The sequence below is a fragment of the Sinocyclocheilus grahami genome, unplaced genomic scaffold (assembly GCF_001515645.1).
Source record: "Sinocyclocheilus grahami isolate Dianchi unplaced genomic scaffold, SAMN03320097.WGS_v1.1 scaffold802.1, whole genome shotgun sequence".
Lineage (NCBI taxonomy): Eukaryota > Metazoa > Chordata > Actinopteri > Cypriniformes > Cyprinidae > Sinocyclocheilus > Sinocyclocheilus grahami.
In genome coordinates this window covers 45,962-60,385 of record NW_015505981.1, presented here as the reverse complement: position 1 = coordinate 60,385, position 14,424 = coordinate 45,962, and the positions used below count along the sequence as shown (strand labels likewise).

Below are 14,424 nucleotides of genomic sequence, written 5' to 3'. Positions count from 1 at the left end.
TCTCTTTTGTTTCTGTGATCCAGTTCTACAAATATCGAGGTTGGGATCATGCAGGAAATCGATGTGGCAGTGATTGTAGAGAACAGAGGAGAAAACTCATACAACACATTCTTCACCCTCAACTACCCCTTTGGACTTTCCTACAGGAGAATCACATCTAAACAGGTAAAGCCAGAATGATTTTGAAAAAAGACACCAAAAACGATATCTATAAAGATAACTATAACGATAACTATATTAATGTCCACACCATTTCACAATGCCGTTCTGTTTATTATGTTTCTGTTGTCTTCTGATCTTTAAAGCCGGGTGGATTCTGATTGGCTGTCAATGTTTCATCAGCTGGAAAAAATCATTCTGAAATTGATTCCAGCGATATTTTCCTCTGTGTCGTTACCGTTATAGTTGTGGTGTGGACTTCCCAATTGTCATAGAGTTATAGTATATCATGATAGTTATCATCCTTGGTTTGAATAGCAATTGGAATGACAATTATTGTTATTGAATGAATGTTTACGCATCATTTTCTGTTTGAGCAGGGCAGAGTGGAGTGTGTATCTCTTGACAGTGAGCAAAAAGGTACATTTGGAAAGACCACCTGCCACATAAGCAAACCCATCCTCAAGGGCAACGCTCAGGTGAGGTCACTTTTAAAACTGTCCTGTGCGTTTGGATTTTTTTAGCACTTCTCATTTTCTCTGTGTCCACTTCTAGGCTGTGTTTCATATTACATACAGCATCAATAAAGAAAGCACCTTCGATCAACAGGTCAAATTTACTGCTAGAATCAACAGGTATGGCACATTTGATAGATATCACCTTCATCTGCATCGCTCAACTGTGAGATTTTGAGTAGCTGCTCACATATGAGAAACTGATCAAAACCCTCCATCATCACTTACAGTGGGAATGACAAACATTCTCAAACCAGTGAATTACTCAGAGAGAAAAGCATTGGAGTCAAATATGCCATCTATATTGCCTTAATAAGGTTAGTGCTTTGGTTCTCTATAAGAGACATTCTCAACTGGATTTGTTTCGGCACCCAGATTTGACAATGGATGTTACGTTTCCGCTTGATATTCAAAGTAAAATCTGGGATTCTAAAGCAAAACCAATTGAAGTTTAATGTTTGATTTAGACAGGGTTCTGTGATCTTTATAATATGTTTTATACTATTACTATTTTACTGCACGCTTTACCAAATGAATTCAGCCTTGAGTAAAGCCTTTTCAAAAACATAAAAAAAAAAATCTTAAGGATTCCAAACTTTTGACCAGTAGTGTGTGTGTGTGTATAAACACACCAAATATTAAACTGTTTGACACATTTTTCCTTTTATTTTGAATAAGACATGAAGATTCAACCCTCCACATTAATTTTACTGCACAGAAAAATGATACTGATAAACCAGTCAAACAGATACTAAAGGTACTGTAATGAAATTCACACACTTCCATGAACACAAAATTGAATTAGATAAAGATTGTCTGATCCAAAACTAGAGTTCGATGTCTCTTTTTCTATATCAATGTATTTACAAAAATGGTCTCTTTCAGGTTGAAAATGACTTTAGAGAACTAAGTTTCAAAGTTTTCATCAGAGTACCAGTGATGTTGGGAGATAAATCTATCTGGACTAATAAAAACATACAGGTAAACATGAATGTGTTAGAAAAAGCCCATACTGATTCACATTCATCAAAATAAAAACAACCAAACACTAGAGTATGTGCTTTTAGATTCCAGGCTGTGTGAAACAGAGGGATGAGCGACCTGTCGTAACTGATTTTGTCGAAGTAATTAAAAAGGATCGTGTGGTGGTGAGTGATTTAGTTTCATTCCCTGATCTAACATAAACAAGTCCGTAAAAGTATAAGATTTTATCTTCTCTGCACATTGACCTCATTACTCCATCTCCCCTGATGTGTTTGTGTCAGAACTGCTCTGTGGCGGTGTGTGCCGAGTTCAGCTGTGACGTCACTCTCATAAAGAATGAAAGGATGCTCTATAATATAACTGGCAATGTGAGCTCTGGCTGGATTGAGCAGGTCTACAACTTTTAAAGCAAATTCATATCACAAAATGAACCATATATTCATATTTTTGTGTCATCATTTTTTTTAATGTCACGATCTGTCTCTCTTAGACTGGACTCGGAGCAGCTGTTTTCCATCTGGTCAGTTCAGCATCTCTGGATTATGACCAGAGCAAATATGTTTTATTTTCCTCTGATTCTCAACAAACTGCACCGTCTGTTCAGGTAATGCATTTTCTTTACAGATTATCCAGAAATGTTAGAAAATGTAAATGAAATTTGAAAAAGAATAACATTTAAAACTAAAAATGAACATTTAACGTAATGAATGTACGGTTATAATGTGCAATGTAAATATGTTCATATGATTAGATTAGATTTTCCAATCCATGTATACCTACAACCACAATGATATTATATTGGTAAATCTTCTAATATTTACATTTACATGTAGTCATTTAGCAGACGTTTTTATCCAAAGCGACTTAGAAATGAGGATATTATAGATATATAGAGGATATATATATAGGTATATAGAGGAAATATTGTATGATGTATGTGTGTATGTAGATTAATACTCAAGTGGAGGTGTATGAGGAGGTGAATCTGACTAAAGAGATCGCTGGAGGTGTAATAGGAGGACTGCTGCTACTGGCTCTCCTCACAGCGGCCCTCTATAAGGTGTGTATACTGGATGTTTAGTTTCAAACCTTTCATTTTCAGCAGTCTACATACCTTGGGTTTTCTTTTTCAATGTTATAATGCATATGCTTTATTTCCTTTCAGGCTGGTTTTTTCAAAAGCCAGTACAAGCAGCTGCTAGAGGACGCAGAGGAAAGCCCTGAAGAGGGGCCAACCACAAAATAACACAAAATATAAAATAAACAAAAATAACCAACCCCATTTAGATCAACCACAATAGTGATGTATTTAAGATTCAAATGTGGCTTACATGCAAGTGAAATTATTTTCCAGGACCAATTTATTAATGAGGCTTATTATATGCATATGCTTGCAAATATTATTGATATACTGCTTGTACAATAATCATACGTTTTCCGTTAACAAACTCTGTAATGTCCTTATTAAATAAAAGGGCCTGCTGTACCTGATGCTTTAAATGGAGGAGAAACAGCTACTGACACCTCAAATACTGTTATGACTACATCAGGGAGGTTTAAATCTGTAGTGTGTGATTTCAGTGCACTTAACAAATTTGCAAAAATAATGACTGCTTTCAAACATGTTTCCTAAACACACATTACATTTCATTAGAGGTAGGGCTAAGGTAGAGTTAGTAATTCATGACCAATGAAAACTTTAGAATCGGCTACAGGACAGCTTTGTGCTTGACTGGTTTGGGTGGGATTTCTTTTTTATTAAGGCTCCATTTTCAGACTTTTAACAACTGAAACATCTAATTCTGCAAACACCAGGAAATGTGAGCGGAACTATTTGAAATGAGAAGTGAAAGCAGTGCAAGTCAGCGAATTCACTCAAAACACAGACAACATGCAATTGTGTTGATGAGGAAACCGACATGTTCAAACAGATAAACCTCGTTAGACAGCTTGTGGAATTAATAGGAACCACAGAAAAAATAAAATAAAATAAAATAACCTCTTATCTCACAATATAACCCATGTGAAAAAGAAGTGTGCTTAATTGTATTAAAAGTGTATTTTTTGTGTACTTCAAATCTTAAAAGTATACTTTTTAAAAAGTGCACTTGCAGATAATATAATATAATTTAAATGAAAGGCAACTTAAGTGTACTTAATGACAATATTTCTTAACATACTTAAGTGCACTTTTTAAAAATGTACTGTATAATAATGTCTAATTAAGTATTACTTAAACATACATTTTACATTGTTATGATTTTATGGTGTTTAAAATAAGTACACTTTTTTTGATATATTTAACAATGTACTAAAGCACATGCAAAATCATTTATTTTAATTTCAACTTAAGTGTGTTGTCCAAAATTACATTTGTTAATGTATTTTAAATGTATTTTGTCTATAATACATACTGTGTGCATTAATGCCTTTAAAATGTATTTTTCTTCTAAACTTTAATACACTTATTATACATAATACTTCAATAAAATTTTCATCACCCATCACCAGCTCCTGCTCTATGAACTCTATGAAGTTTAATTTTCTACATAATATTTGACATACAGTGTCATTTACGAGAGTACTGTATTTGTACAGTATGTAGGCAAATAGTAATATACTGTACTTTACATCTGTGTACAGAATACTTTCAATGTCATTATGTTGTTCTAAGTCGCTTAAACACATTTAATTGCATTCATTGCAAACAAAAGTTAAACAAATGTAAACAAAATTCATTTGGATTCAAATACATTTTATTTTAATTATACTAGGCTACACTACACTGTAAAAAAATGATTGACTTTTAGTTAGGTGAATGAGTCATGAATGCGTCTAACCATAGTCTTTGGTTTAACTAAACAATGAGTTAGAACAACTTGAACAGAAATAGAAAACTTGAAATAATAACATTTAATCATGCCTTAAGTATCTCTTTTGTTTAATCAGTATGCACCAAAAATACTACGTCATGACGGCGCACTTCTTCACCAGAGTTTGAAAAATGCGCTGTCTGCCATGTTTCTGTAATTGCAATGCGTGAGGGAACTTTGCTGATCAAACAAGAGGAGAACAAAGGAGCGCCGCGTTTAGATGATTACAGAGGAGAGTTTATGTACTGCAAATAATGAGTCAAGTAAGTATATCTTGGTATAAGCTTTCTTTATTGTTAATTTTTGCCATTTGTTCTCGCAATATGGACTCTGAATGTGAATTAATCGTGTCCTATAATCTATGACTAAGGTGACCAGATTTCTGAAATGAAAACCGGGGACATTTCCTAGTTCAGTGATCAAAATTTCACTGAAATCTCTCTTGTGCTTATCTACAAAATTAAAAAACAGGTGTACCTGCACTCACTTACATCACTAACACATCCCTTCACACTGGTGTTTTCCCCTCAGCATTTAGACAGGCTCGTATAACCCCTCTACTTAAGAAACCCACCCTTAACCTATATCTTAAACCCACCCTTATCCTATATCTACCTTAAACTACAGACCAGTTTCCCTTCTTCCTTTCTTTGCAAAAACACTTGAACGAGCTGTGTTCAACCAAGTCTCTGCCTTTCTCACACAGAACAACCTCCTCGACAGCAAACAGTCTGGTTTCAGAAGTAGACATTTAACCGAGTTAAATGCCTTGCTCTCAGTTGTTGAAGCCCTAAGACTGGCAAGAGCGAATTCCAAATCTTCAATACTTATCTTGCTGGATCTGTTCACTGCTTTTGACACGGTTAACCACCAGATCCTCCTGTCAACCCTACTGGCAAAGGGCATCTCAGGAACCACACTCCAGTGGTTTGAGTCTTACCTCTCAGATAGGTCCTTCAAGGTATCTTGGAGAGGTGAGGTGTCCAAGTCACAACATCTAACTACTGGGGACTGGGGTGCCTCAGGGCTCAGTACTTCGACCACTTCTCTTCTCTGTCTACATGGCATCACTAGGTTCTGTCATTCAGAAACATGGCTTTTCATATCACTGCTATGTTGATGACATTCAGTTCTACCTCTCAATCCATCCTGATGATCCAACGATAGCTGCTCGCTTCTCAGCTTGTCTAACAGACATTTCTTGCTGGATGAAGTGCCATCAACTTCAGCTCAACCTTGCCAAGACAGAACTGCTTGTGGTTCCATCAAACCCATCGTTTCATCACAATTTCACCATCCATTTAGGCACATCAACCATAACTCCTTCAAAAACAGCCAGAAACCTTGGAGTTATGATTGATGATCAATTGACTTTCTCAGACCACATTACTAAAATTGCTCGGTCCTGCAGATTTGCTTTATTCAACATCAAGAAGATCAGGCCCTTTCTTTCGGAACATGCTTCACAACTCCTTGTTTAAGCTCTTGTTCTGTCCAGGCTGGACTATTGCAATGCTCTCTTGGCAGGTCTTCCAACCTTTACAATTAATCCAGAATGCAGCAGCAAGATACATTTTTAATGAGCCAAAAAAAGAATGCATGTCACATCTCTGTTTATGAATTTGCACTGACTACCAATAGCTGCTCGCATAAAATTCAAGGCATTAATGTTTGCCTACAAAACCACCACTGGCTCTGCACCCCTTTACCTAAATTAATTACTACAGACTTACGTGCCCTCTAGAAGCTTGTGTTCTACAAGTGAACATCACTTTATTGTGCCATTCCAAAGAGGCACAAAATAACTTTCACTGAGTTTTAAATTAATGCTCCCTCCTGTTGGAATGACCTGCCCAACACAATCCGAGCAGCTGAGTCCTTAGCCATCTTCAAGAATCGGCTAAAAACACATCTCTACCATCTTTATTTCACCCTCTAACTCTAGCACTCTCTATTCTAATTCTATTCTTAAAAAAACCCTGCCCCTTTTAAACTTGCACTCTATTCATTTACAAACTTGTTTTCTTAAAAAAAAAACCACTAGCTTCTCTAATCTTTTTGTATTCTATCTATTTGTTTTCTTTTTGTTTATTATACAATTAACAAAACCAAAAAAAGGCCTCTAACACCAGCTTGCTCTATTCTTTTTCTATTCTATCTGTATTCTTTTTATTTATTATATAATAAAAAAAACTTGCTACGTGTACTGCGTTAAGCTAACTGAGACTTGTTATAGCACTTGTATATCATTGCTCTTTTGTTGATTCTGATTGCTTCCATTGTCCTCATTTGTAAGTCGCTTTGAATAAAAGCGTCTGCTAAATGACTAAACGTATATGTAAACATACCCTAGTTTATTAATAGGACTACAATTCTCCAAAATCACACTATGAAAAGTAAATAATAACTATTGCAAATAGTAAACAGATCAAAACAGGATTTTAACAAAATTATGACTTTACAAAAACACTAAAAATAAAACAAAAATGAGAACATATGATAAATTAAACTGTATTTAACAAATATTTGTACAATTTTCTGACTGTATTTAACATTTTTAGTTATGTTTATGCTTTCGGAAATTGATCTTTACTACCCCTAATCAGGCTTATAATATTGCATTTTAGACTAATTTTGACCACAAAGTATATGCTTTCTGCAAGTTTAATTGTTTATTTTATTATTATTATTATTATTATTATTATCAGAGTTGTGACAGCAGAAGTTGAATGAAGATGAATGTTTAATACTGTGTGCAAAAAAATCACGCCTTATCATACCTTGTTATAAAGTACACACAAACAGTATTACCAAAGCCACTAAAAGGCAAGCCTGCAACTTTTTAGCCAAAAAAGCGTAGCGGCTAATGCTAATGCTTCCGGTTTGCCAGTACCTGGGTAAGGAGACCAGAGGCCTTTTTTTTTTTTTGAAAGGATGTCAATGGAGGAGAGGCTTCACTAAGCTCAATAAACATCTTTTTTAAGGAAACAGCTTATCATTTAATGAATCTACAGCCTATTGGCTAATCTCCAACATGTTTTACACTAAGAAAAACTTTTGAATTTAACTATTTTTAGAGTTTACACCGAAAAAATTGCGGTTTTATAAGAGAAGCCACTGACTTTTTGCAACAGGTGGGATACAGCTTGCGGTATTTCTCATTCATTCCTATGGTATCTGTAAACAGCGATTGAGTGTCGCACAACTGTAATGTGATTGGTTATGAAATCACACGTGATCCAAGTTGACCTTTAAGCTTTCTCCAATAGCAAGTAATACAGACCCTCTCATCTCCCTATAGTAAGACAATCTCTGGTATTACTTTGTTTTAACATGTATATAGTTAGTATGTGACTACCTTGAAACCAATAACGGTGTGTCTCTTTTGATAATTGATGATAATTGGACTCTAGTCCAAGTTCTTCATGGCTAAAGTAGCGGCGTGTGACTAGTTATCAGTGAAGCTCACAGCGCCCTCTGTTGGCGAAAGTAATCGTTGTTTTGAACTTGCTGTAAAACGGGGACATTTCTGGGGACAGCTCCAGTCGGGGACAGGACACCAAAAACCAGAACTGTCCCCAGAAAACAGGGACATCTGGTCACCCTATCTATGACTGCATTATAATGTCTTATATCGGAATGTGATCGCATGTGTGGACGTGTAGGAGAAATTTGGCTGCTGAAAATACAATATTTTATTTTAACTAAAAGATTTAAAGTTAAATTTAATGATACGCAATTCAAAGATCTCATCTAGTAATATTTAGCTTAATCTACATAATCAATATTATAACCACCAGTAGGCTAATATTCAATATATAAGCCACCCCTAGAAATAATGTTTTTATTATTATTCTTTTCTTTTCTTTTTGCATTTGAAAAGTGAGATGTTCAGATACTGCTTGTGTTTGTAATATGTAATATTTTTGTACTTATCTGGAGTTATTTATTCATTTTGCAAGATCAGTACAGATTTGTGACTGGATATACAGTGTGGAATCACAGACCTGTATTGAAGTTAGAAGTTTTTTAATGAATTGTTGCCCAGCCAGCTCACCCTGATCACACATTACAAGCTAAAACTGCCATCAAGTCACTAACTATCCCTATGGCTTTTAAATGATTTGAATATTTTCGATTTGCAAGTAATACATTCCCACCTGTGCATTTACAGATCCTCCTCTAATCATCATATGTTTTACAGGTAACAAACCAAAGGAAGAGGGCAGCAGCTTTGCTGTGCCAGACGTGGTAAATACAGAAACATGCTTCATGAAGATGTGCGAGAGAAGCTTGCAAGGCAAGACGAGAAAAAATTGAAGATGACCTTTTTTCATTTTCATGGGTTTTGGGGTATTTATATTTAGGTAACTGATAAAGTTGTTTTATTTCCTGTAAAGTAGGAATAAAAACATTGATACAAATGTTATCTATTTTTAAAGCCCAGTGTCAGTAAAGATGGTGTGGTCAGTGGAATTATGGTGTTTGTGGGAAAGGAAAAGGAACATCTCCCAGCATTCTACTACGATGTTGCCCTGATGATTGAGGTAATTCATCACTTAGGTGATGCAGATGTGGTCAAAAGTTTACACACGCCTTGCAGAATAAACTGCTTAATCAGGACAGTAATTGCAATTTTTTATGATCCTACCCCTCTACCCTCTTATTGCTAAAATTATTAACATTTTGCAGATACTGCAAGGTGTATATAAACTTTGGACCGCAACTGTATTGCTTTCACTCAGTTGAACCATTTATAATGACTGGATCTGTTTTATAACAATTTTTTTTCCTCAAGGTATTTTTTCTGACTTTCCTGCCTCTTTGGAACATTTCCATTCACACATACTGTGGAGAGATGGTGTGCAGCTTCATGACATTTGAAGTTTTCTGCCGATGGAGAGCTTCTGGGACATTGACAAACAGCACTTCCCAGCAAGCTCATTTGGAGTTCTTTTTTTAAACTTTTTTATTTAGTCAAACTTGCATTCACTAATGCTGGAGTAAGATTTTAGAAGAAACCTTCTGGTCCTGTTTAATGTTGGTGCTAGTAAAGGTTTGAGAGCTTATGGCCTGGTTTCACAGAAAGGGCTTAGACTAAGTCAGTTAGACTAAGCCTAATAGTTCAATTAGGGCATTTAACTAATTTTTATAAACATGCCTTAGAAAAAAACATTACTGGTGTGCATCTTGAGACAAAACAAAGGCAATTATATATTTTAAGAACAGTCAGTGCAAATTTCTTTCAGTTGAAACAGCTCAGACTTACATTTTAGTCTGGGACTATAGGCTTAAAGCCCCTGTAAAGTAAATTCTGAGAATTGTTTCCGATCATGGCCCCTCCCCTAACACTATAATAACTGTCGATGACACACTGGAGCCATCGAGCATGGAACATTATAACAAGAGCACATTCGCATCAGTTCACCCGCTCAATCTCGAGTTACTATCAGTGCCGTTAGTCAGCCTACAGTGTGCTAGCTAGCTATGCCTTCGTCACGGAAATGCGTATTACCTGGTTGCGATAACTTACGAAACAGCTCGTTGTCCTTACCATTCTGTTGCAGACCGAGAGGTTGATTCTCGGGTAGCTGGTCCTCTGAACTGGATTCTGGCTCTGGAGGCTCAAACATGTATGGCTTTGTAAATCCAATTAAGCTGCTAGGAGCATCCATTCAGGTTGTAGCGGTATTTGACAGTTAAGAGGTGGCAGCCTTCCTGCGAGTCACTATAATAACTGTCGATGACACACCGGAGCCACCGATCATGGCCCCTCCCCTAACACTATAATAACTGTCGATGACACACTGGAGCCATTGAGCATGGCCCCTCCCTTTGAGCATGGCCCCTCCCTTAACATTATAACAAGAGCACATTCGCATCAGTTCACCCACTCAATCTCGAGTTACTATCAGTGCCGTTAGTCAGCCTACAGTTTGCTAGCTAGCTATGCCTTCGTCACGGAAATGCATATTACTTGGTTGCGATAACTTACGAAACAGCTCGTTGTCCTTACCATTCTGTTGCAGACCGAGAGGTTGATTCTCGGGTAGCTGGTCCTCTGAACTGGATTCTGGCTCTGGAGGCTCAAACATGTATGGCTTTGTAAATCCAATTAAGCTGCTAGGAGCATCCATTCAGGTTGTAGCGGTATTTGACAGTTAAGAGGTGGCAGCCTTCCTGCGAGTGGGCGTGGTTTCAGCGCAGACAGTGGACACGCCCCTAGCGTTTGAGAGCAGAGGATACAGCCCATTTTTTTGAGATTTTGATAACTCATTTTATGTACTTAGTGAATTTTTTTTAAATTAATTTTTATTATTTCTATTTAAATTTGGCTGGGTGGTGAATAATACATTTTTCTGTGGTGTGACAAACTCAGAACACATACTTAATATTGACTTTACTTTTTGCTTTGTCTGTGAAACTGGGGATATATTTTCTGTATTAATTGTGTGTGTTTTGGTAATCCTATTTGTTATGGGGACCAAATGACCCCACAAGGATAGTATTAACTTCAAAATACATTTTGACCTTGTGGACATTTTTAGGTTCCCAGTGAGGAAACAGGCTTATAAATCATACAGAATGATGTTTTCTGTGATGGCGAGATTTAGGTTTAGGTACTTTTGTATGTAAGGGAGAAAATTATTTTGCATTGTTCTCCAGACTCTTTCTAAGTGAGTCAAAGCGTTGTAACTTTGTGTATAGTGTTGGGGTTTTCTTGTGCATCAGCAAAAAGGGTTTTTGTGTATTTTGTTTTAGAGATTGTTCTGTCAATGAATTTTAAGTGGTTAAAAAATACAACTCAAAAGTTCAACTAATTGCATTTAATGTAATTTTCAAACTGTGATATATTTAAAATCAATTACAAATAATATGCATTAAATGGTCGAAAACATTACATTTAAACATGAAACAGTGTCTGCGTTGCTTTCACTCAGAATTACAAGTTGATTTTCTGCTATAAAGCAGATCTCCAATATGGAGCTAACTAATTTTACTTTTTTATTTATTTTTTGTCTGTTTGTTTTTTGGAATGCAAAAAACACCCCAAAACATTATATTAAATTCATAGTTTGTGGTGCACAGATAAATGCTTGATCTACCTCAAGACTTTGGTTATCGTAACATTATAAGAGGTAATGTTGTGAATAAAAAATAAAATAAAAATAAAACTGATCACTTCCTTTTATTTTGTTCCATGTACACATATATGACTTTCAGAAGATAATGTTATGCAAAATGTTTATTTGTATTGTAACAAATTGAATAATAATTGTAATTGTATAATTACACAATTGTACTAGTAATATAATTGCTTGACATCATCAAAAGCTGAAAGCTAAAGCAGAAAGTGACATTATTTTATTTATTAGTTAGAATATGTGGCAAGGGACAGCCTTACATGCTTGTGTATATTTTGTTTAAGCCTAGCACATTTCAGCTCCAATGACAGATCTGAAACAAAAATTCCATCTTATTGACTTTTAACAGCCATTTTTCACATTGTAAGGAATGAGCGTGGCAATGGAGTAGAGGATCCAAGTGCAGGCTTTATTAAAATAGAGTGTAGTCAAAACAGTCAGGGTCAAACACTAGCAAACAAAAACATCCAGGGTGAGACAAAAGCGTAATCCTATAAGCAGGCAATGGTCAAGGCAGGCAGCAAATGATCACAAAATGCAAGAATACAGTCCGAGATCAAAAGGCAAGGCAAGAACAGGGCAATACTAGGCAAAGAACAAGGCAAGGTAAACAAGGGAAATGCTCTGTAATGTCCGCAGTGCTAAACAATACTTCACAAGGTGTGTGTGAATGAGTGCAGCTTAAATAGCCTGTCTGATAGGCAACAGGTAAGCATGTAATTAGTTCCTAGGGAGAGGATTATGGGAAAAGGAGTCCAGGGTGAATAGGTGATGGAGACGTCTGGTGGTGAGAGGGAAAAATGGCAGGGACCGGGACCGCAGACAGTTCAGAGACAGCATATTTAGCCATAACAGGACAGGCTGAGAGTTCAGAGATGGCCTCCTTGGCTGTGACAGGATAGGAAGAGAGTTAAGCTATGGTGGATAGCCTCCTTGGGTGTGGTTGGATAGGCATAGAGTTCACAAACGGTCTCCTTGGCCATGGCATGAGAGGAGTTGAAGCGGACGCCACCACCTCAGGAGAAGCTGGAGTGGGCCCTGGAGAGAGGGAAAAATGGCAGGGACCGGGACCGCAGACAGTTCAGAGACAGCATATTTAGCCATACCAGGACAGGCTGAGAGTTCAGAGATGGCCTCCTTGGCTGTGACAGGATAGGAAGAGAGTTAAGCTATGGTGGATAGCCTCCTTGGGTGTGGTTGGATAGGCATAGAGTTCACAAACGGTCTCCTTGGCCATGGCATGAGAGGAGTTGAAGCGGACGCCACCACCTCAGGAGAAGCTGGAGTGGGCCCTGGAGCGGATCCATGGACTGGAGTGGGCTCAGAAGTGGATTCATGGACTGGAACAGGCTCAGAAGCGGACTTATGGACTGGAGCAGGCTCTGGAGGAGTAGTAGAGCAGTGTGTAGCCCAAAACACACAGGATGGCTACAACCGTTACAGGGAGCACTGAGGATAGGGGACCAGTCTCTGTGATAGCCAGTGCTGAGGCCCTTGGGATGCCAGCTGCTCTGGCTGAAACTAGCAGTAGGTCCGTCAAACTGGAGATCAGTCTCGGTTGTCTGGGCACTGCCTTGCTAGCTTCAAGTGCATTGTTCATGATGGCCGGAAACAATGGAGTGGCGTCCGTGATGGCTGAAGTCTATGGCGTAGTGTCCGTGACAGCTGGAGACTCTGGCGTGGTGTCCATGATGGCTGGAGACTCTGAACTGGTGGCCATCTGGTGAAGAGGCTCTGGGCTGGTGGCCATCTTGTGAAGAGGCTCTGGACTGGTGGCCATCTTGTGAAGAGACTCAGAGCTGGCGGCCATGATGGGATGAGGCTCTGGAATGGCTTCAGTGTCATCACGAGACTCTGGAATGGCAGCCACGACGTGAAGAGGCTCTGGGATGGCAGCCGTGACGTGAAGTGGCTGTGGTATAGAGACTACTGGGTTTGGGAATGCTGAGAGTGTCAGGCTTGAGTTCATGAATACTGTAAAGTTATTTTTTTTAACTGCTTCTGTACTGTATATCAAACAACTTTTGACCTCTAAATGAAGAACGAAAAAGAAATTTGCTGTGAGTACATCAGGGCATTTTTTATTTTTATTTATTTATTAATATTTATTTTTATAGTTTTGTAAAACTTTCCCACAGTCTGCTTCGGTTTCTTCTTGCGTCTGGGAGGGCTGAATTAGTAGTCTACAGCGCCCCACTGGTCAATCCATGGTATTGCAGGACCTGAAATTGGGTCTAATGAGATCAGAAGACTATTCCACAAAAAACTATTTTTTGACAATTTTTAATTGTAGACCTTGTCGATAATGTTGACTTATCATTTCAGCCCTATCAGCTGTTTGGACTCTCATTCTGATGGCACCCATTCACTGCAGATGATCCACTGGTGAGCAAGCGATGTGATGCTACATTTCTCCTAATCTGTTCCCGTGAAGAAACAAACTCATCTACATATTGGATGGCCTGAGGTGCAGTACATTTTCAGCAAATTTTCATTTTTCGGTGAGCTATTCCTTTAAGGCAGGATTAGTAGTATATGACCAGTGAAATCTTTAGCAAGAAGAAATCTTTCATTCAAAAGCCAGACGACTTGCAGTGTGTTGATGAGGAAACCAACATGTTCAAACAGATAAATCTTAATAGACAACTTGTGGAATTAATGGTTATTCCACAGTAAAGAAATCTAAAGAAATGTCTTCATTTTCTAAAGGCTTCCAATTTCCCCCCACCCTGGTAATTATTTTATAAA

General features: G+C 37.5%; 2 protein-coding genes across 2 annotated transcripts in view; one reads left to right on the top strand and one right to left on the bottom strand.

Annotated features, from left to right (window-relative positions):
• LOC107562007 (integrin alpha-M-like) overlaps positions 1-3,671 on the top strand; it is a 32,618-nt gene extending 28,947 nt beyond the window's left edge. The window contains exons 21-31 of the mRNA XM_016246566.1: positions 24-165; positions 540-638; positions 715-794; positions 905-991; positions 1,353-1,431; positions 1,560-1,655; positions 1,742-1,822; positions 1,940-2,026; positions 2,149-2,262; positions 2,608-2,718; positions 2,824-3,671. Coding sequence (XP_016102052.1) covers positions 24-165; positions 540-638; positions 715-794; positions 905-991; positions 1,353-1,431; positions 1,560-1,655; positions 1,742-1,822; positions 1,940-2,026; positions 2,149-2,262; positions 2,608-2,718; positions 2,824-2,904 — 1,057 coding nt within the window. The 3' untranslated portion in view covers positions 2,905-3,671. The remainder of the gene's footprint in view (positions 1-23; positions 166-539; positions 639-714; positions 795-904; positions 992-1,352; positions 1,432-1,559; positions 1,656-1,741; positions 1,823-1,939; positions 2,027-2,148; positions 2,263-2,607; positions 2,719-2,823) is intronic.
• A 9,647-nt stretch (positions 3,672-13,318) lies between these two features.
• The window catches only part of LOC107561990 (uncharacterized), a 28,290-nt gene continuing 27,184 nt past the window's right edge, over positions 13,319-14,424 (bottom strand). Inside the window, exon 28 of the mRNA XM_016246545.1 lies at positions 13,319-13,602. Coding sequence (XP_016102031.1) covers positions 13,319-13,602 — 284 coding nt within the window. The remainder of the gene's footprint in view (positions 13,603-14,424) is intronic.